General features: G+C 35.4%; 2 protein-coding genes across 12 annotated transcripts in view; one reads left to right on the forward strand and one right to left on the reverse strand.

Moving 5' to 3' along the window:
• The window catches only part of RALGPS2 (Ral GEF with PH domain and SH3 binding motif 2), a 197,033-nt gene that overhangs the window by 75,405 nt on the left and 97,680 nt on the right, over positions 1-23,948 (reverse strand). The window lies entirely within an intron of this gene.
• ANGPTL1 (angiopoietin like 1) lies at positions 76-22,799 on the forward strand. Its single transcript, XM_019426289.2, has 5 exons — positions 76-465; positions 5,645-6,490; positions 18,712-18,905; positions 20,743-21,013; positions 22,410-22,799. Exons 1-5 carry the CDS (start codon positions 456-458, stop codon positions 22,595-22,597), a joined length of 1,509 nt encoding a protein of 502 aa, XP_019281834.1. The 5' UTR covers positions 76-455; the 3' UTR covers positions 22,598-22,799.

Consider the following 23,948-nt stretch of genomic DNA (forward strand, 5'->3'; position numbering starts at 1 on the left):
TAAGGCTACAGAGAGGAAATCCTAAGGAGGAGACTTTCCCCCCCTAGTCTCCAGCAATTTTTTGGTGACGTAATATGTGGGCTGAACTTGAGTTTACTGAGAAAGAGAGGGAATCACTATTCAAGGGTACTGTATATACAATCTGGGTCAGCTGCAGCTGGTTACTGCATTTCTCCATGTGGCAGACAGAGCAAAGCCACAATGCTTTCTCTGCCGGATTAACGACAGCCCACAGACCAGAACTTCCACTATACTACTTAAAATTACATAGGTGGCTTGTCAAATTCAATTGATGAGTGTTGTAAGAAGAAAAAGAAGTTCGTTATTACAGCTTGGATTCAACGGTCCAAAACAAAAATGCAATTGCCATTAAAGTCACAGATGAACAAACTTCTGCACTGATTTTTAAAAGCGAGAATAAGAGCAGCAAGTTTCTGGGTCTGCTTTATCAACAGATGCATAAAGGTATTTTAATATTTCTTGTTTTTATTTAAAAATTCTGTATGTCAAAATTTTATATTTGTAGAAATTTCAAAATCTTTTATTAAACAAAGAATTTATAAATACACTACAATTTATCTTAGCTGAAAAAGGTTTTCTTTTGCACCTTTATGTAAAAACTGGTCCTTATGTACATACTCTGTGGTGATCGATGCATTATATGAGGTTCACTTTAATAACATTTGGTGTATATGCTTACACATCGGTAGATACGTGCTTGGTTTCAGAGAACAAGTGCTTTAGTGACACTAGAAAGAAATTTTAACAAGTAACAGATTAAATGTATAAGGCTGATAACACAGTGAGTAAAAACAAAGGGATACAAACAAAAGAAAACAGCTGTAAACATGAGTCTCTCTTCCTGCAGTTATAGTGTGTAAGTTTATGCATACTGTTAGAGATCTTAAAGTATAGCTACAAAACACAGCTAAGAACATATAAAATTAACTTAAAGGCTTTAGAACAATTCCCCAGTTATAGCATAACCCAATATGAAGCAGAAATTTTGTAAAGATTAAAGGTAAGTCTATGGTATTTCTTGCAAAAACTCAAAATTGTAACTAACTTTCCAGGTTTACATGTAACAGGAATTTAACTTGGGTCACACACATTAAAACTGCTATAACTAGAATTACTTAAAAAAGCAAAGTTATTGACACACACAAAAAAACTAAAACTTTATAGATTAGGATTAAGGAAAAAAATAAAATGTGACAGAAGTATTAAGCAGTCAGCAGTAACAGTAGAAAATAAGAACCCAGAAGAACCAATTACTTAAATACATGATTAAAAGACCAAAAATATATAATACTTTTAGACAGACAGAATTTTGGTAACCATACATATGAGGTTTCTTTCAATATTCTACCTGAGGGCTTTGTTTAATTGTATTATGAGAAAGAACTGTTAAAAATAAAATTACTAGTTACCAACAGTTAGCTTTAGCATCAAAGACACTTAAGTTTTTTATGATTTGGGGATTTTCTGTTCTTTTAAAAAACGAAAGGCATTAAATGGTAAGAATCTTCAACAAGCAAATAATTGTAAAGCTAAGATTTCTTCAACTTTACTTACATGTCTTTTCCTTAAAGATTCAAACTCTAAATCCTGGGAGGATCTCTGTTAAACATATTTTACAAGAAACTGATAAAATGTCCAAGCAATACTGCATCTGAAATACTCTCATCTCTCTTTCTGTTGTTGTTATTTTTTTTTTGCTATGAAAAGTGCAGGACCTCATTCAACCTCATTTCTTACTGAGTCCTTAGGCAAGCATTTAATCTGAAACCCCAAACACACAGATAACTATCCCTTTCTTAGATGTCTCCAGGGGATGAGATTGTTCTCAAGTCTTTTCCCAGAATATAATTCACAATCTACAAGTACCTAAGGTATCTTCAGTGCTTCATAAATTTAGGTTCATTGCCTCATGCTATTTTCGGTGCGTGAGATAACCAGTTAAATGCCTCTATGCATTTACCATCTGAAAGGAAGTAAATCCTGATTTTTATTTCTTCTCTCTACTAGCTGGCAAATGTAGCAACTATGAAGAGAAACAGTACTAATAAAATTAACCCAAGGCATGGAAGACTTTTTTTCTTTTTTTCCTAAAAACAACCAAGCAAAGGCACAGATTTAAACTTAAGTATACTGTAACTAATTTATAACATTCTCTTGGGACCTAGGAAAATTTTAACATATACAGAAAGGTTTTATGAGGTAACACAGATTTATAGATCTTTCACTTTTAAAACTGAACGTGGTGGGGAAATACTGAAGTTTTCAGAAAATGTAGTAGTAAATGTATTTTTAAAACCAGTTCTTTACTCATGACGTAGCTAGTCTACTTACTTAAGAAATGTGGCTCCTTATTCTTCTTTATGTGACAACTGAGTCATTAATTTTATAATAAGGGTAAGGGAATTGTATTTGCTTAAAAGAAACCTTTAATTGCCTCCTTTAAATACTTACTTAGGTCAGATTCTCTCATGGTGCACAAGGATTTATCTTACGACTTAATCATACAGGAGCCCACAAAGAGCTAAGGCAGAACATACTGCTATTTTAACTTTTCACGTTTTTGTTCTTTCATGACAACACTGATGTAAAGTCACAATAACAGTCTTGGATTATATGTTCTTAGTTGTTCTATACAAATCTGTGTCTGGTAGGAAACACAAGCTGTTCAAATCAGAATACTGTTTATGAAATTCTACTTGTTTGGAAGTTTCATGATAGGTTCTGAATTTCCCTTGTTTTGGTAGCTTATGTCATAGATTACTTAAATAATTTTATGATCTAAGAGTTTCCATTCTATTATTAAAGTGAAATGAGTGAAGTTGAGGACTAGCTAAGTTAACTATGCAGGAGAAATACTATACATTTGAACCAGGAGGCTGACGGCTTCTACTTTACTGTCCTCAGTTTTTAAAATAAACCACATCTAAATTCCACGAATCTGCAAATATAGCAAGAAATCTTTTATTGGTTTTTGGCATAAGTAACTCTAGTACAATAGCAGTCCTTTTCTTATAAAATAGACAGATGATGTTTAAGGTCTAAATTTTCTACTCATGTCTGAGGCAAAATATAAAAACAAAAAACTAAAAGTATTCATCCAAGTGTGCTTTTGATGATCACTTAGCAAGAGAAGGCCTCTGATATAAATAAGGAATACTATTATGCTCACTCCTCCTATCTTATGTTGGTAACAGAAAAATACTCCACACTCCACCCTTTGCTTATTTTCATTCTCACTCCACCTTCAAAACACCAAAGGAGACATGGTTTTAAAAAGTAGTGGTCATCTTCATAACTGCAAGTCAAAGAGTCCTTATTTCACTGATTTTAATAATAACCTTTATTTTGGGGGAGGGTTCATACTTAAAAGTTAGATAGATATCAACTGATACAATACATACAGAGGCAAAGGAATGACAGCAGAAAAGTTTGGGATAGAAAAATGATGGAAACAGAGCCTAACAAAAATGATTCCCAGATACCTTTTCATAAATAAGCAATGGGTCAATGTAAAGAGATACACACCAGGAAAAGACTGCAAAACAAGAGACACAAAGTTAAGGCTCCTCTGTAGTTACACCACGACTAGGATAAAAAACACAGGTCTAGCAAAGTTAGGAGCAGAAGATCGGAATCGCATTTGAATGCCAATGTTGGCTTCTCTGGTACTTTATCTCTGTGTAAAATGGTATACATTTATTTCACAGTGTTGTTGTGAATGCAAACATATTGTTAACATGTATTAAGCACTACATAAATGTGAAGGACTGTTACGGTATTGGGGATAGAAAATAGAATAGAATATGTTGCAATGAACTCTGTGGAGTCTCTGTCTACGTTCAAACTCTGGTGCCATCTCTCAGAAGCTGTGTGACTCTGGGTAAGGTACTTAATTTCCAGATGCTAGTCTTTCGCTGAGAATGAGGACTGTGACAGTCTACCTCAGAGGATTGTAGTTACAAGTAATGGACTTAATGCATGTAAAGGGGCTTAAAATAATGCCAAGCGCCCCGTAAGTATGAATGACTGTTATTACTGCATTACTATTATTAATCGTAGGCATAAACAACTTGGGACCTGACTTCTCAAATCAAAACACAAGAAGTAGGGTGGGAAGTGGTACACTAGAGTTCTTAGTGTATCCACTGGTGTCCTTCAAAACCAGCAAGCAGGAATCGAGCTTGTGACAGTGGGAAGGTGGGCCATGTGCCGCTCAGCCTGTTGACGCACCCGACAGAGTGGCACGTCCTACCCGTTCTACTGCTACCACTCCTTAGGGAGGGAACTCGTGAGAAAGAAGCAGCTTTGGTTCGTAGAGTGAGTTCTAATGTTTCCTCTAGTGTTTCTACAGAAATTGCATTATAAGGGACAAGAATTTCTCTGTCACAGCAAAATTGAAACATTTCAAGCACACATGTCAGCAATACGTGCCACTGCTATAAACACTGACTGAGGAGCCGGGGAACCTGAATTCTTGACTGGGTTCTACTACTATCTATTTGTGTGGTCTGGGCCTTCAACATGCACATGGGTGCAAAGAGGTTCTTTTTTATTCTTTAACGTTTATTTATTTTTGAGAGAAAGAGGGAGAGCACATGTGAGCGGGGGAAGGGCAGAGAGAGAGAGGCAGGCTCCAGGCTCTGAGCTGCCAGCACAGAGCCTGATGGGGGGCTTGAACTCACGGACTGCGAGACCATGCCCTGAGCCGAAGCCGGACACTCAACCGACTGAGCCACCCAGGCGTTCCAGGTGCAAAGAGGTTCTTGAATGAGATGGTCTCTAAGGCACTTTCCAACTCTAACAATCATATTCAAATATAGAGTTTCTTTCCTTGGTAATGGTTAAAGAAAATTATTGAAATTTTACTAAAATACAGTTCAGTAGAACCTGTTAGAAGAATGAACCTGCTAAATCATACGTAAACTTAGAACATATATATGATTATGGTTTAGAAAACATAATCGCCTACAATAATGACTGTAAACATTCCCTCATTCTTCAACTTGTCTCGAATCCTAAAAGGACATGCTACGAAAACTAAAAATATGATGCCAAAACTTTCTGGTTTGAGATTTGCCTCAAAATGTTTCTTTGATAGATAAAAAAGATATTTATTAGAGAGGGCCAATTTAACTAAAACCGAATATACATATAAAATAATGACTAGTAAAGTCACTTGCTATTAGCTTTAATACTAGTTAGGGAAGAATGTTTTAATTAATGCCTTATACACATTGTGTATCATTTTCAGAGTCTTAAGACAGTAGAGTAAGCTTTTCAAGGGTAAGAAAAGTGTCTTATTAGGGTCTCAAAGCACCCAAGAACACTAATAGTATGCCATTGCAAACAGTGGGCACTCACCAAAATGTGTGCACTGAGCTGGGGAAGAAAAAGTATTACAGTGAGGTGATAGTTGGGAAAGTTATTCTCTGAAACCTAAACAAATGCAAAGGCATCGTGGTGTTGGATTTAACAAATTAATAAAATTAATTCTGGCCCAATTAATAACACCAATAGATACTCGGTTTTTTCCATTTTTTTTTTTCGTTACTGACTTTAAAAGTAGGTTAATATTCATTCTTTTTACTTTTTTTTTCCTTCACTGGTTTGTTTTTTTACAAAGACTTCATACAACCTCATTTCAAAATGAAGGCTTTTATTTGGACCCTAAGTGTGTTATTCTTCCTACTAATGGGCATTGGACATTGCAGAGGAGGACAGTTCAAAATAAAAAAAATAACCCAGAGGAGATACCCTCGTGCCACAGATGGTAAAGAGGAAGCAAAGAAATGTTCATACACATTCCTGGTGCCTGAACAAAAAATTACAGGGCCAATTTGTGTCAATACCAAAGGGCAAGATGCAAGTACTATTAAAGACATGATCACCAGGATGGACCTTGAAAACCTGAAGGATGTGCTCTCCAGGCAGAAGCGGGAGATAGATGTCCTGCAGCTGGTGGTGGATGTAGATGGAAACATTGTAAACGAGGTAAAGCTGCTGAGAAAAGAAAGCCGGAACATGAACTCCCGTGTTACTCAACTCTATATGCAGCTATTACACGAGATTATCCGTAAGAGGGATAATTCACTTGAACTTTCCCAGTTGGAAAATAAAATCCTCAATGTCACTACAGAAATGTTGAAGATGGCAACAAGGTACAGGGAACTAGAGGTGAAATATGCTTCCTTGACTGATCTCGTCAATAACCAGTCTGTGATGATCACTTTGCTGGAAGAACAGTGCTTGAAGATATTTTCCCGACAAGACCCCCATGTGTCTCCTCCTCTTGTCCAGGTGGTGCCACAACATATTCCTAACAGTCATCCGTATACTCCTGGACTGCTGGGGGGTAATGAGATACAGAGGGATCCAGGTTATCCCAGGGATTTAATGCCACCACCCGATCTGGGGACTTCTTCCACCAAAAGTCCTCTCAAGATACCACCAGTAACGTTCATCAATGAAGGTGAGTTACCTCTTACTGTTAAAAATGGAAGCATGAGGTTAATATGTTTTATGGTTTATAAAACAATGCACACAATAAATGGCTTACTCTTAGTTTTGGTGACGTAATTATACACGAACATTTTTGTTTTCTATTAATCAAGAGTTGAACTTAAATACATCTCTCAGGTCTGAGTCTAAGAGTTTCTAAAAACAGAGTATTCTGTGAGAAAAGTATTGTCTTCCATCCAAATTCTCACAATCTAAGTTACCAGCATTAAGACAGGAATGAGTCCATAATCCACTTCTAACCTCTACAACCCCCCATCGGCCTCCAGCTAGATCATCTAGCTGCTCAGCAATCCTTCTGTTTACCTCTTGCTGCTCTCCCCATTTTCCTCCTCTCCAAAAGGAACATTTAAAAATTTGCTTTCACTCTCCTTAAGCCTCTAATTACACCTCCTCCTTACCTCTGCTCTCAGAAATGTGTCATCTACTCCTGCACTGAGATGAAGTCTACTCAGGCCCTAGGTTCCTTGTTTTTTCCCTATTTTGGAAACATCTACATAACACCTATGCCTTCTTGCCCTCAGTGTTAAGAGGAAAAGGTATCCCTTCTATTTTCCAGGGCTAAACAAACTACAATTTGTATCTTATACCCACATACGTATAATTACATTTTCACTATGGTTAAACAAAACAAAACAAAACCTAAAATTGATCCCACTATCCCTACCTCTATTTCTTAATTTTGTTCCTTCTTCCATTCCTCTTCCCTCCCTTCCTCTTTCCCTTCAGTATTGGTCACCGATCTAAGTGGCCAGAATACAAAGATAAATAATTCATCTTTGTTTCAGTTTAGTAAGCTCACTGTTAATTTTCTGAATATTTTACATTTATTTTACCCCTGCAACCATTTTGCCATAAGGCATTCTCTTGAATTCTTTAGAAGTTGATTTGTTTCCTTACAGTGGAAAGAAAAGTCCAAATGCCCCAAAGTAAAAAGATTAAATAAATAGTTCATTCACTTACTGAAAAGGCAGTACATAAAAATGTACGTAGACTATGGAGTGATTTTAAACAACAACACAGAGAACAAAGACTGGAACGCGTATGTCATAAAGTATGTCTCTGCAGCAGTGGACCCCAGTGCTTTCTTGGGGCTCCACTTCAGAATATTCTGACTCTTCCTACTTCTCTAAATTCTTCATTTGCATCTCCTTCCTTCTCTATATTTAAAAAAGTTTTCCTCAAGATACTCTGTTTTGCAGGTTTCACACACCTTCAAGGCCGCCAAGTACCACCACTGCTCAGACGACTCCTGCCTGGGGCTCTCCCTCCAAAATCTAACCAATGCTCAGTATTTTGCATCTGGATGTTCTACCATCACCTCACATGGTGCTGCTTCCTCTCCTGAAATGCCTTCTCCCAGTTTCTCTCTTGACCTGGCAGATTTTAAGGCTTAAGTAAAAGAATACCTTAAATATTACACGTTCCCAGATTCCAACAAACATCTAAATGGCTCTTTCCCCAAACTGCTGACTTTGCCTTGAACATGTTTTCTGTTATCACATTACACTAGAGTTGTTTGCATGTTGGTCTCCTGGTAGACTGAATGCTTCTGGAAGAAAGTGAACTGTCTTTTCATTTTACTGTCTCAAACACCTAGCTGGGGGATGCCTGGCTGGCTCAGCTGGTTAAGCCACTGACTCTCGATCTCAGGGGGGTGAGTTAGAGCCCTGTGTTGGGCTCCATGCAGTGTATGAAGCCTACTTAAAAAAAAAAAAAAAAAGAGCGCCTGGGTGGCTCAGTGGGTTAAGCATCCGACTTTGGCTCAGGTCATGATCTCATGGTTCATGAGTTCGAGCCCCGTGTCTGGCTCTGTGCTGACAGCTCAGAGCCTGGAACCTGCTTCAGATTCTGTGTGTCTGTCTCTCTCTCTCTGCCCCTCCCCCACTCTCACTGTCTCTCTAAAAATATAAACAAACATTAAAAAAAGAGAGAACTCTCAGTATTCAACAGTAAGAAATCGAACATCTAGGTAGGATCAAGTCTTGGCACATTGTGCTCAGCATATTTTAAGCACTATGATAGATATTTGAGGAATAAATGAATGAGTGAATGAATGACTAAAGCTTAAAATAATCTTTTCCCCAAGCTAGCATTTTCCTTTTAAAATAAGTAACTTATTACAGAAGTAATACATATTTATTGAAGAAAATCTAGAAAATACTAACAAGCTTTTAAGAAAGTTTCGCTAAATAGCCAATAGAAATAAACAGGGGTGCCTGGGTGGCTCAGTCAGTTATGCGTCCGACTTTGGCTCAGATTTCAAGTCCCTCATTGGGCTCTCTGCTGACAGCACAGAACCTACTTTGGATCCTCTGTCCCCTGCTCTCTCTGCCCCTTCCCCGCTTGTGCTCTTTCCAAAAAATAAACAAACATTACAAACAAAAAGCAAATAGAAATAAACAAAAGTTAACCAACACTTTGGTAATAGCCTTCAAGTCTTTCTTATGTGTCCTTCCTGTTAAACATGGTAATCAGTATTCTTGCAGCTTTAAAAAATAACTTTGTTCTTTTTCTTTCTCTATGATTATATCCTTAGGATAAATTCCCATTAGTAAGATTGGTGGGTCATTTGATTTTGATTTCTCTGTTTTGATTTCCATCACTCCCTATTTCTGAATTTGTTTGGCCCATCTCTGACACTTGCCTCCTGCCCCACATACCCAGTCAGCTCAGTTCTCCCCTGCTGCTTTTCCATCGTTCGTGGACTTGTCCCTCATTTCTATTCAGAGCCAGAACTCTAACTTAGCCCCCAATTATCTATGGCAGCAGCTAGAGGATAGGCTTCTGGGTTATCAGCTGTGTAACCTCAGGGTGTGGGGTGAAGGTGGGGTGAAACTGCTCTGTGCCTCGGTTTCCTCATCTGTAAAATGGGGGATAATAAATGTACTTACCTCATAGAATTTAACATTTGAGGAGTACTTAGAACAGTGCCTGGCAGTCAAAATGTTAACTCTTACTAGAAATGGTGTAATAGCTTGTCAATTAGCCTAACTCCATTTTCTCTCTCCATCAAAATATATTCTATATTGCCAACAGATCTTCTGAAACTACCACTTTGATCACATCACACTTCTGCTCAGCAGTTCCATATGACACACAGAAAATGTGCATTTTGCTTAGCCTGGGTAAGAACAATTTCCTCCTCAAAACAATCTTACTTCTTTAGCTTTCCTTCTATTAAGTTCCTTCATAAAAACCATCTGTTTCAATAAAATGAATCAACTCATTGTCTTTGAAATATTTTCCATGCTTTCTGCCTATCAAATTATAAGGCTCAGACCAAAATAAAATAAAATAAAATAAAATAAAATAAAAATAAAATAAAATAAAATAAAATAAAATAGCAACTCCTCCTTAAAGTCCTTGCTGACTTCCTCAGGCTTAAAGTGATTGCTTCTTTCCACAAATGTTTCTTTTCTCTGTGACATAAAGTATATACAACATTCCTTATACTCCCTCTTGAATTATCAGTTATCTTTACAGGTACATATAGTACTTATATACACATCTAAATAAAAATGTCTTCTAACTATAATATAAGCTCCTTCCTAGTAGATGGATATTGTCTCTCACTTGCAGATGCTAAATAAATGCTGGCTAACTTGTTACTACATTTTTACAGAGCTTCTTAAAGTTTTCATTCCAAAGACCTTCATGAAAGTACTTTTGATACATTGCACTAACAATGTATTAACTAACGCTGTATTAACTAACAGCGTGTTAAGAGTATAGATATCAGGATTCATTCAGTTTATATTGTTTTAACACTCAGTAACAACAGGCTAGAACACCACTATGTTAGGTAAATGACGATCATTACTAATATCCCCAAACCCTGTGATTTCCAAAGCAAAGATGTGTACAAAATGATCCACTGGGTATAGAAAGAAAAAAATACGTATTTATTTTTGATATTCTTTTAAAAAGTGTATGTTTTAGGTAAGCTTTTAATGTTCGCAATTTATCAGCATAATAGTTTATACATTATCACATATAAATAAATATAACTGAAGTGTGTAGAATTTTTTTTTAACTGATGGAAGGTATAGCCATGTAGGTACGGAGATGAACACCATGGAGTATTTTCTGTGAGTGCTGAATCTTAACTGGATGGTATCAGTTCTAGAAGAAATTATTATTCATATATTCATACACTGATACATTAAAAAATGCTTACACAAAATGAGCTGTATCACTTCTAGATTTTATTATACACTGAGCTGTAGTGTAAGAAAAATCTTTTATTTCAGAATTAAATCCCATGTTAGGGATTTAGCATATCAAAAGTCCCATTTAAAAGACCTCTGCTTAAATAAAACAATGGTGTTTATATCCTTAATAAACTAATCCCTAATGTAAAATTAAGGGCACACATAATTTTTTCTGCTATTCACTATTTGTTATTATAAGTAAACATTAACTTTTTACTTATTTCATTCTATAAATGTTGGTCTTTGATATCCAAGGAATAATTAGCTACACCGTAAGAATGTTCATTAGAACACTAATGAACATATAAGGGAAAGCGCACAGAGTTAAGAAAACCTGTTATCTTTGTTATTGACCTTGGGTAAGTCACTTTGCCTGACTGTCCTGTTCTCTCACTTGTACAATGAGAGTGCTTGTTGGACCTGACAATTTTAACATCCCTTTCTAGTTCTAATATTCTATGATTCCTATAAAATATAAATTACTCTGAGCAACAATAAACAGACTTGCTATTTTCTTTATATATAATGTACTAAAATCTTTGTTCACAGTATTCTTATCAGACTGGAAAATATGTTTGAGCTTTTTCGGTACTTGGACAAAAAGGGCAAAGATGGATGGTTCTTCTGTACTTACATATACTTCTGGCAACAAGATGTTCTTAATAACTGTGCACTACATGTAGGTACATAGTCTAGAATTCTAAAGTCTCTAAATGTATAATGCATATGCATTAAACTTGTTTCAGCCAGTCACAAAAAGTCAAATACTGTATGACTGCACTAATATGAGGTGCCTACAGTAGTCAAATGTGCAGAGACAGAAAGCAGAATGGTGGCTGGAAGAATAGGAAAGTCTGTTTGATGGATAAAGGGTTTCAGTTCTGCCAGATGAAAAGAGTTCTGGAGACTGGCTGCACAATAAAGAGAAGGTATGAACCGTACATTTAAAATGATGAGTTGGTAAACTTCGTTATGTGTATCTTACCACCATTCTTCTAAAAAGGTGTTTTAATGACAATTTTATATTTTAGGTTATAAGAAAAATGTACCTCCAAAGAACAAACTTACTATGAAATCAACGCAAATAATGCAATAACTCTGTTAGATTAAAATTAATTATCTCCAGAAACATTACCTTCCCTCTACCGTTAAAGCAAAATGTTTGGGAATATAACTGCACACCTGGCAAACTGCTATCAATAAAATTCTTAACCGTTAATGTTATTCACGGACGACATTTTGGGTTAGTCTTTTACAAAAGAAAACATTGCTCTTTTACAAATGGTGTATTTATAAAAATAGATTATTCCTTGTAAGCAAATGGATTTGAGAAAGTTCCTTCACAGAGTATTAGAGCATAGCTATCAGGAAACTTGGGATTCTGGCAAGGCTTTTTTGTTGCCTCTTTTGTAAGAAAGATTGTTATGGTAATTTGTGAGGTGATGCATATGAAAACACTTGGTGTATGTATGGTCTGACCATCATTAATTACTCCATTTATCTGCACCCTCCCCTACATGTGCCTTGCTTTGCCATGTATGGGAACATAAAAGGTAAGCTTAAAAAGTTAAACATAAAAAGCAGTCATTAGAAACTAACAATACGCTTTTTAGTGGATAAAACTTTTAATTACTTATAATGCTTCTTATTGGTGTTATTTTAAAGATGCAATTGCTTTCAGTGGAATACTTAGATTAACACTTTGAAAAAAAAAAAACTAAAGAAACCTGTTTAGACAAAGGGGCTATTGGAATAGGATTCTTTTTTACCAGTTATGAGAAACAACTTATAATTCTTTAGTAATTTCAAAAATAAAAGCTCAGATTGCTAAATGCATTTTATTTTTTAATTCCATTTTATTTTTTAAGATTCAAAAAAAAATTTTTTTTTCTTTTTACATTTGTTTATGTTTGATAGTGAGAGACCAATCACAAGCGGGGGAGGGGCAGAGGGGAGGAGACACAGAATCTGAAGCAGGCTCCAGGCTCTAAGCTGTCAGCACAGAGCCCGACATGGGGCTCAAACTCACACAGTGCGAGATCATGACCTGAGCTGAGGTTGGACGCTCAACTAACTGAACCACCCAGGAGCCCCTATTTTTTTTTAAGATTTAAAAAAAATGCTTTTTATTTATTTTGAGAGAGGAGAGAGAAAAAGAAAGGGAGAGAGAAAGCACACATGTGAGCAGGGGAGGGGCAGAGAGAGAGAGGGAGAGGGAATTCCAAGCAGGCTTTGCACTATTAATTAGTGCAGAGCCTGACATGGGGCTTGATCTCAGGAACTGTGAGATCATGACCTGAGCCGAAATCAAGAGTCAGATGCTTAATCAACTGAGCCACCCGGTGCCCCACTAACTTTTATTTTAAACTTACAGGTTAATAAACATAGTAATTAATATTTTTAGAAGACAGAATCTATTATTGCTTTAGAAAGTATTTGCCCCAAACTTCCCATTTGGAAATGTTATAGAATGTATTTGTCTTATACTTAGCTCACAACCCAATTAAAAAGTTTACCTCTCAAAAGATTTTACTTGATGACCAATTATTTGAAGCTCTAAAGTGATTACCTTTTCGTCCTGTTTCTTTTGTCACAAAGAGCAGGATTAGGACAATGAAAATAAATGAGAAATTCAACAAGTTCAAAAAGGGAAGAAAGCTTTTCCTTTTAAGCAATTAAATAGTTTCTTTACAGAAAAAAAAAAATGGGTATATTAAAGATGGTTCCCAGTAAAGGTATATTTAAAGTATGAAAAAGAAAATTAACCCACTGTTCTGTTCAAAATATGGGTTCTTAATGAAAAATACGTGTTGGGAAATAATGTGGCATGACTGGTCAATATTTTTCTTTCTATGAATCAGATCTATTAACTGGAGTTTGTTAGCCCTATACAAACTTTAATCATCAAATAAACTGAGGAAGAGAGAGACTGGTCCTTCAAATTCAATGTACAGAACTCCAGTTTCCTGCCTTGAGAAGAATCCAATTGTGTCAAGAAAGATGAAGACTATTTCAAGATTACTCAATGCAAGAAAAAGGTTAATAAAATTCCTATTTTAAAAGAAAGGTACTTCCAGTCTATACCTTTTGTGAACCATTCTGAACAAATTCCTGAAACATATGTTAGTAAACTTACTTCTGATCATATGCAAACCTTCAAGTTAAATTTGACCTCTCAAAAATAAAGCTATTACTTTTCTTCTAGTCATTTAAGAATTCCTATTAGGCAATGACTTTTGTGGAAGAGAAAGCAGTAAAACACTTAATAGAAGAATGTCTTATAATCAAACTCTAGAGAAAAGTAAATAACATATACAAGTAATAATGAAAAAATATTTCTGCCAAGACCAACAATATATACTGGGCTAAGACAGGTTAATGGTTTATTTATAAAAAATAAACACAAACAAATACTAAATTCTAATATTAACTATCTTTACCAAGGAGAAAAAAGTAGCTAAAACACTACTAATTTTAGACACATGTTCTAGAAAAGGATTTCAACTAAATTTTCCTAAGCTTTTTGATCAACTAAATCTAACAGGCATCTGAACTGTAAACATGAACGCCATCACCAAAAATGTGGGTTGAAAATTAAAGTTAAAGGTAATTTTAATATTGCATAAAATGAAGTCTTATCAAATCAAAGCTGGATTTAGAAAACCCACAACTCTCCAATTTGTTTAAATATCCAAGGGCCTTTTAAGTCGCAGAAAAGAAACAAATGGTATTTTACAAATATTCTGTCAACATTCAAAGCCTTGATGTTTCTAAATATTTTAGAGCAATTCAAGTAACCTAGTGAAAGTCAAACTTTTGAATATATACTTAAATATAAAATGTAATTGTCAAAACTATAGTCAAATGAGTGCAGAGCAAACATTTACAAGGATGACATTCATAAAATAAACAATACAAAGGTGACATTTATAGAATAAACAAATTTCTGAAATGAGGGAATATTTATGTGGACTGCAACAAGACCATTTTATGTGTGCATTAACTATAATAGAGTTTAAGATAAGAGCAATGTTCCTCAGATATCCTTGACTATTGTGGAAGTGACAACTTCAACTCGACAGTCTACCTCAAGGGCTCTAAGTATCACCCTCGACCATTTACATTTCAGGCATACAAAACTTCTAAGTCCTCTGTAACCTCAAGCTCTCTTCTGTTTTCAGTTCTCAGCTCACGTTACTCATGGGTAGCCTTGATCAGACTCCTAACCCCCACACTACGAGCCCAAGCTCTTACTCAATTTTCAAAACTCAGCTTAGATACAGGTAGACTTTGATCTCTTTCCTGCAAATCTGGGTTAGCTATTTGTTGGCCAGTATTCCCAACTGTCCTGCATAACTCCGTCAAATATTTGTCATGTTGCAGTGGAATTCCCTTTTTGCTTGCCACTTCCCCCACTTCCCACTTCACTCTGTGGTTGCTTCTTTACCTCTTGAGCCTAAACTTTCTAGCCTATCATAGATGCAGAAAAGAAACATATGGAAAAAATGCAGAACTGAGGAAATTCTGGAAACCACTGTGGCTACTAGGGATCATGTAGTTCAACAAATATTTGAGTGCCTATGTGGGCTTGAACTATGGATGCACAACTAAAAGATAGTCTTGGCCCATGGGGAGTTGTAGGAGTAAACAAATGAATATAATATCATGCATTACACAAAATAATCTAAGAATGGACCTGGAAATTAGACTTCACTTTTCCTTCAATTTTGCTCCTGCATATAAAATTCCATAGATTTCATCCTATCTGAATTACAACCTCTCTATCCTTCTCTGACTTGACTACAATGCATGCTTCTGAAGTGTTTAGTAGCTCATATGTGATGGATAAATAAGGAGAATAATATCAGTAAAACAAAGAGGTCATATTGGTTCATTGGGATTTTTTCCAAGCTATTTTAATGTTTTGTGTCACAAGTATCAACAGCTGAATACAAAGTATGTTAACAGCTAATATGTGCTGTTATTTTTAGTGTAAGATTTTATAGAACATGAAATGTTTCAGGAATACATTATTTTCTACAATAGAGATGACTGTACATTCACCTTTGATTAGCCATATTAAATTTATTAATTAAATAAGATACATATTTATTACATGAGCAACTGCTTTTTTTTCAAGGTCTGCAATGAAGGAGAAAAGAAGGCAATTAACAAGTTACTCATGATGACTACTCCCTAAAGCACCGTGTTAAAAGTTCTGAATACTTTGTAACTTAAATTCAGTAAATGATAAGGTAGATAATATAAAAACAATTCACACTGAATTTTAATGGAATGTGATCAAATTTATGGCCAGTCTAATAAGCTCAAAACATTATTTTTTCACAGTCCTCCCTACCTTAAGAACCTATTTATGAGCTTTCACAGACTAATCAATATCCTCATGAATATAAAAGCAGAAATTCCTTTTTATTTTTTTTTAAATTTACTTATTTTGAGAGAAAGAGAGAGACAGAGAGAGAGGGAGAGTCCCAAGCAGGCTCCACGCTGTCAACACAGAGCCCAACACAGGGCTTAATCTCACAAACCATGAGATCATGACCTAAGCCTAAATCATGAGTTGGACATTCAACTGACTGAGCCACCCAGGTGCCCGCGAAAGCAGAAATTCTTAGCACAATTTTAGCAAATGAAATCTAGCAATACATAAAACTAGTAATACATATGACCAAGTCAAGACTATCCCAGCAATAAGGTGGTTGGTTTAATATTAAAAAGTAATCACAGAATTCACCTACTAACAAACAAAAAAAAAGAAAAACCTATTATCTCAGTAGATAAATAAAAGCTCCTGACAAAACCCAAAATCCATTATGAAAAAAACTCTCAGCAAACTAGGAACAGAAGGGACAAGAATTTTTAAAGTAGTTATTACAGCTTAAAGGATATGTTCATAATCAATGCAATAGAAACTGCAGGAGAGAAATAAAAACTATAAAAAAAAGAATCAAATTTTTTAAAAGAATTAAAGAATCCAATACCTAAAATAAATGTAACCCAAGAAAGGGAGCATTAAGTCTTTCCAGGTTCTCAAATTTTTTTACTAGTAATGTATAGTGTTTATGGTTATTGTATCATAATTTCAAAAAGTCTGAAACAGAAATATCAACAGAACATAAAAATGTGGGCTAGAGAAATATATCATCTATTGATTTTGTGTGTGGTTTTCAATTTCCTTGTATTTAAAGTGTGAAGGCAAGTTAATTTATTTACTTAAAAAAATGACCAATAGCCTACTAATAGTTAAAACACTGATAATGTAAAGCCAGAAGAAAAACAAAAATAGTCTCCATCCTCAAGGAGCAATCTAGAGGAAAGAGTTCAGTCTCTAAAAACCTCTTCTAATGATGCAATCATATAACTATTTATTTAATGAGATGACTCCTTCCCCAGTTAGCCGAAAAGGGTCCCTTTATACACCGGTACAGTATAGATAACACATTTCTTAAAATTTCAACAACCCTACTTTCATTATAGTGCATGAGCTTTACTCGACTAAACTCTATTTTCACCTAATTTCTAAAAAGTGCACATGTCAAAATGTAAATATTTCTAGTAAAATATAAAATGTGATGACTGGAATTTCTATACTTTTTTATTGTTGTTCTAAAAGATCTGTGGGGTAATTCTTATTTCTGAATCACTTAATATTTTTACATCCTTATAAAAAAAAAACAACAAAGGATCAAAACACTGGAGAATGGTTCAACTAAAGAAATGTTCAGTAAAACTTAGAAGCAATCTTTCTTTAGATCGAAAAAAATGTGGAAATCACAAGTTCAAGAGTCAGACACTACAAAGTATTTCACAAAAATGTTCTGTCATTTTAAAAGATACGAAGAACTTACTAGTGGATTAAAAAACAGGGAGAGAATCTGTTTCTCTCCCTGTGAAATAACACGGAAGCAAATGTAGCCAGCAGTTCAGAACATGGGCCCTGGGGTTAGAAAGAAACGGGTTTAAGTCCAAGGTTTATTACCTTCTAAGATATAGGACTTTAGTTTCATCTCTAGTTAACTGTTAACTGTTTCATCTATAGGACATCTGTAAACGATCACAGGGTCACTGTGTAGACTAAGAAAATTACTGTTAGTCATATAAATTGAAACAATTCTTTAGAAAGGCATTTTGCCAACATTCCTGAAATGCATTCATATGGACTACTGAATGAGGGAAAAAGTTAACAGATTCTGTAAGTTTGGGAAATTCTGATTTATTTCAGGGCTTCTTAGTCTTTAATATGTACATGTACACTGTGAGTTTCCAAAAGGGTAATATAATACTTAGCAATAATAAAACTTATTTGACCATGGTAGGCGGTTTTCACGAAGTACCTTAAGGGACTAGTGTGTTCAACTGAAATCAAATTTTGGAAAATGTGAACTGGGTACAATGAAGAGCCATAAAAGTGTTCACACCCTCTTGATCTAGCAGATCAATCCCACAGCATTTTTAAAGTAAATATTTGAAAAAAATGAAGCCAATAAGAAGACACTTTGTGCACTTTACAATAGCAAAAATCAGATGGAACTTCAGTATCCAATGACAGAGTAATAAACAATGATATACTAATGTTAAAAATTGTGTATTACAGCTACTATAAGTGCTAGAATGAAGACTGTGGTCCCAAGGAAACTGTCTTTTTGTTAAAAGACAGAATTCAATTTTCTATGTGTGTCAGAATTACAACAATATAAAAATGTATGCATATGGACAAAGACTCCTAAGAACAGTGGAAAATGGAACAAGTTACTGTTCCAGATAGTGGGACTGGGGTAATCCTTTATTCAGTTTCTTTAACTTCTATGGTATTGTGTATACAATAGATAAAAAGTTGTATTGTAAAGAAAGAATAAAGGTAAGACCCTAGACTAAAACTATTTTAATAAGGCTCTATTCCTAGTAAGTTTCCTGGTAATCAATGATATTTTAATTATAGGACCATTCAAAGACTGTCAGCATGCAAAAGAAGCTGGACATTCAGTCAGTGGGATTTATATGATTAAACCTGAAAACAGCAATGGACCAATACAGTTATGGTGTGAGAACAGTTTGGATCCAGGGGGTTGGACTGTTATTCAGAAAAGAACAGATGGCTCTGTCAACTTCTTCAGAAACTGGGAAAATTATAAGGTAAATCAGTGATTTGGACCTGGGAGAGAGGTGGAGCAAAGCAACTCTTACAATGTAGTCATTCTAGGAAATAAATAAGATACACAGCTGAGAAACAACTATCCATATGTTTTTTACTATCTACCTTTGTAAAAAAAAGAATTCTCATCTCTAGTTTTAAAGTCAAAATTAAAAGGTAAAAAGGAAACTAGAGATATACTTTAAAATGTCTCCTTTCAGTCTGGATCATTTATACATGTATTTAATTCTTAGCAAAGACTACTGCTAATTCCATTTTTTTTTCTTTTTAAAAAAATGTTATTTATTTTGAGAGAGAGAGAGAGAGAGAGAGAGAGAATGTAAATAGCGGAGGCACAGAGGGAGGCTCCACACTCAGAGCGTAGTCCACTGTGGGGCTTGCTTGATCCCATGACGGTGAGATCATGACCTGAGCTGAAATCAAGAGTCGGATGCTTAACCGACTGAGCCACCCAGACACCACCACTAATTCCATTTCCTAAGAAGACAACTGCTTTTTTGTTTACGATCACATTTGTACCCATCAGCAGTTGTATGTAAGCACTAATATAAACTATAGAACTTAAAAAAATGACTCTTTTTCTAGGTTAAATTATCTCAGATCATCATCCCCCCAGGTTTTAAATTGGTTAACACCAGACAACGGCGCTGTTGGGAAGTAATGTACACCCAGATATACGGGACCAAAATTATTTCTCAATAATTTTGATGTTTATCATGCTAGGAGTGTAGAGTATACACCCTTCAGTTTAAGGATGGCAGATGAGTGCGATTATATTTTCTAGATGGTTAATACTTCATTCAAAACTGTGAAGTAACATGTGATTACTCACTTTTAGGTGGCATTTTACTGGTAGCTAAAAATGAGACATTAACATATCCATGTCAAAAGTTGTGTAAATTTCCAAACAAGTAACCAGGGAGAAAATCCCCAACACAACCTCCTTGAAAATACACTTAGTGTTAAGATCAGGTTTGCCGAAACTTACGCCGTGCTGCACACCTGCAATGGTGAATGCTTACTGAAATAGGACAGTTCATGGATTTTTTAAAAATAATCTACAATTGGGGCGCCTGGGTGGCTCAGTCGGTTAAGCGGCCAACTTCGGCTCAGGTCACGATCTCGCGGTCCGTGGGTTCGAGCCCCGCGTCGGGCTCTGTGCTGACAGCTCAGAGCCTGGAGCCTGTTTCAGATTCTGTGTCTCCCTCTCTCTGACCCTCCCCCGTTCATGCTCTGTCTCTCTCTGTCTCAAAAATAAATAAACATTAAAAAATAATAATAATAATAATCTACAATTTTTCCAAGGTGGGACTTTGAAGATGACTGTTTTATCCTGATATTTAATTATAATAGAGCTAAAGAAGACAATTTGCTCTACTATCATTTTTATTGAGTGATCATAAAAATGTCAGATATCCTTTTTGTCTGACTATGGCAGGGGACAGTTACATATATACCTTTAGAAAAAAATCTGGCTCTTTGTACGAGAGAGATCAGGAATCCTTTTCAAGAATCTGGCTAGTTCACTAGTTAATGTTTTTAGTAGCTAGGAATAATGTTTATTCTGTTTTGCCCTTTTCTTATACCTAAGGTTTGAAGCTAGATGTATAAATAAATATGGACAAACTAAGAGAAAGAAAAACAAAACAAAATGACTATGTGGGGTTTATAAAGGTCAGGTGAGCTATTAAAATGGAAATTCACATTACCGCTTAAATGGCAAATATTTTTATGTTACCAAATGTTTGAAACTTATCTATAAAAAAGTTTACTATCCCTGCACTTATGTTTGTACTCATGCTGTTTGTTTATTAACAGAAAGGGTTTGGAAACATTGATGGAGAATATTGGCTTGGACTGGAAAATATCTATATGCTTAGCAATCAAGATAATTATAAGTTGTTGATTGAATTAGAAGACTGGAGTGATAAAAAAGTCTATGCAGAATATAGCAGCTTTCGCCTGGAACCTGAAAGTGAATTCTTTAGACTACGTCTGGGAACTTACCAGGGAAATGCAGGGGACTCTATGATGTGGCATAATGGTAAACAGTTCACCACACTGGACAGAGATAAAGATATGTATGCAGGTGAGTAAGAAAAAACTGAAGTGTATTCTTTGTAGAATCACTACCTTCTATGTATTACACAGAACCTTGCTATTACAGTATACACTACTAAAAATCTTTCCAGAAAAGTAATTTTGGAGTCAGTCACAGGGAATATAAGCTGCTGAAAGGTTGGTTATCTCTTCTATAAGGCAATCCCAAAGTGTGAATGAACTCTGTGAAAAATAAGGTTCTGTCATTTTAACTTGGGGGTGGGAGGGTGGTGAGGAAAAAAACACTCATTCCTTTGGAAATAAAATTCTCTAATGCCTAAAATTCATAACAACTACTAACTAATCACCTACCACATGCCAGGCACTGTTAACAGATGCTAAGGATACAGCAGTGAACAAAGTTCCTGCCCTTCTAGAGCTTATTCTCTAGGAGACAAAATTATTTGTCAGGTGGTGACAAATACTCTAAGAAAAATAAAATGGAGAGAACAGTGAGTGATAAGCAGCAGGAGGTGGGGTGGGTGCTATTTTATACAGAGTGGTCAAGTAAGGTTACTTTGAGAAGGTAACATCTGAATAAAGACCTGAAGGGAGCAAAGGAAGCAAGCCATTTGGGTACTTGGCCTTGGTAAAGGCATTTCTTAGCACTCACGTGAAGGGGAACAGTAGGACTGCAACAGCAAAAAAGCTTTACTCAGAGAAGTTAATATTTGGTTTAGGAAGAATCATTTAGGCCATCCAGAAAACAGAACTGTTCACATTAGTTTTCATATACTTCTGCCTTTTTAACCCAGTTTTGTGGCCCTGATAAAGAGACATCACCCTGCAAAATCTGTTTTTCTGTTCAGCTGTATCTTGGCAAGCAGTATATAGGTCTCTAAGTTTACAATGGCAGAAGAGGGAAAAAGGAAGATATAACCAAAGTATATCCCATATTTACAGAAACACATTTGGCCACTGGTAGTGCTATTCTAATTTACATTATTTTGTGCTTTTTTGAGAATTCAATTTTCCCCAACTTACTACTTTAGCAACTCCATACCTTTCCTTCCCAATTCTCCATTTTATTCCTCTTTCTCTCACACAAACAAACGCTGTTTGTGTTTTATTTACCCTGCTACACAGAAATTACAATTAATTACAATTAAGGTTAATTAATTATTAAATTAAAATTTAATTTAATTTAAAAAAGCAATGGTAAGCAAGCAAAGGGCAAGGTCAAAAAGGCAATTCAAGTGATCTTCCAAGTAGCTGATACTTCAGCAACAGTAAAAGAATGAAGAAACAAAACTCTAAAGACAAAGGTAACTGAAATCAGTAAGAAAAACTCAAATTATTCCAAAGGTAGAGTAAGTTTTTCATGGTTTATGGAGCACCACGCTTGGAGAAACTTTTACTTTGATACTGTATTTTCTTCCTCAAAGGAAACTGCGCCCACTTTCACAAAGGAGGATGGTGGTACAACGCCTGTGCGCATTCTAACCTAAACGGAGTGTGGTACAGAGGTGGCCATTACAGAAGCAAATACCAAGATGGCATATTTTGGGCTGAATACCGAGGCGGATCGTACTCTTTGAGAGCAGTTCAGATGATGATCAAGCCTATTGACTGAAGAGAGATCGCCTCCAACTTAAATGACAGAGAGCTCTGCCCTTTTCAGTTCCTAAAAATGTAAATGTTACATGTATATTGTTTTGCACAATTCATTGCTACAGATACAGTTTTAAATGAACTTACCATAACTGTAAAAGGGGATTTATGACTATAGTTTCATCTTTCCTCAATATACTGCAGAAGATTATTTGTACCCATAATCCTATTTTTAAAATTATATTGACTAAACATAGGCAAAGTTTGTTTTATAAAATGTAAATATTTGCTACAGTATATAACAAATCTTAGCTTTATTTTAAATCAAAATTGAATACATGTTCAAGACAATTTATTTAAAAATTTTATGAGATTGCTCTAACTTCCAATAGAAAAAATAATTTTAAAATTTCAGCCAAGTAATACGTTTTATTTATAAAAATATAGACAGGAAATTAGAGAAAACTCTAGTTTTGCCAATAGAAAATACATTTTGCATTGAATAAAAGTTACTTCAATTCAGTTTGTGCCTCTGACATGAAATGGTTAGACCGAAATCCTTTTCCTGCTTTTATTTTGAGAGAGAGAGAAAAAGCATGCACAAACGGGGGAGGGGCGAGAGACAAAATCCCAAGCAGGCTCAGCACTGAGCATGGAGCCCGATATGGGGCTCCATCCCATGACTGAGATCACGACCTGAGCCGACATCAAGGGCCAGATGCTCAACCAACTCAGCCAACCAGACGTGCCCCTTGAACTCCTGCCAATATATTTTGTGCCAATCCCCCCCCCAAATTAAGTGATCCATAGTATTTAAATACGTATTTTAAAAAATAATGTATGTAATGTTTAAACAGTCAAATTTACAAAAAACGGAAATTATAAATGATTTTTTCAATATTGTCTTCACATGATTTATTGGAACACCAAAATTTCCTGAAATGTATTTATATTGTTCTATCAGCAAAATATTGGTATTACAAGAATGGGAATCACAAAAATTTAGTGAGCCAATGGTTTTACAGATCTGAATTATAACTTACGTATAAACAAGCTTATTAATACCCCTGCTCTCCCCACTTCCAAATTTACTGATCCTGTCTGCTATTCAAGTCAGAAAGCCTAGAGAACTTTATAAGCATTACCACATACTGATGGGTGGGACTAACACAACTTCAAGGAACTGTTAGATATTTTCTCAATACTGAGATTCAATACCTTCGGGGCAGAATCCACAGGGGTTTGGCTAGTCCAATTTGCTAATTCCATCTTATTGTGTGTGTGTGTGCGCGTGTGTCTTTTACTCAACTTTGGATCTAACAACTTATTACCAACCTCCTGGAATAACTTCTTTCCAGAAACATGTTCTTGCT

This window comes from Panthera pardus, unplaced genomic scaffold (genome assembly GCF_024362965.1).
Source record: "Panthera pardus isolate Hobbes unplaced genomic scaffold, ASM2436296v1 HiC_scaffold_21, whole genome shotgun sequence".
NCBI classification, from domain to species: domain Eukaryota; kingdom Metazoa; phylum Chordata; class Mammalia; order Carnivora; family Felidae; genus Panthera; species Panthera pardus.

What these genes read in the sequence shown, in the direction of transcription:
- ANGPTL1 (XM_019426289.2), top strand. An exon ending in GAAACTGGGAAAATTATAAG is followed by an intron (nt 18,906 to 20,742) that starts GTAAATCAGTGA and finishes GTTTATTAACAG; the next exon opens with AAAGGGTTTGGAAACATTGA. An exon ending in AGATAAAGATATGTATGCAG is followed by an intron (nt 21,014 to 22,409) that starts GTGAGTAAGAAA and finishes TCTTCCTCAAAG; the next exon opens with GAAACTGCGCCCACTTTCAC.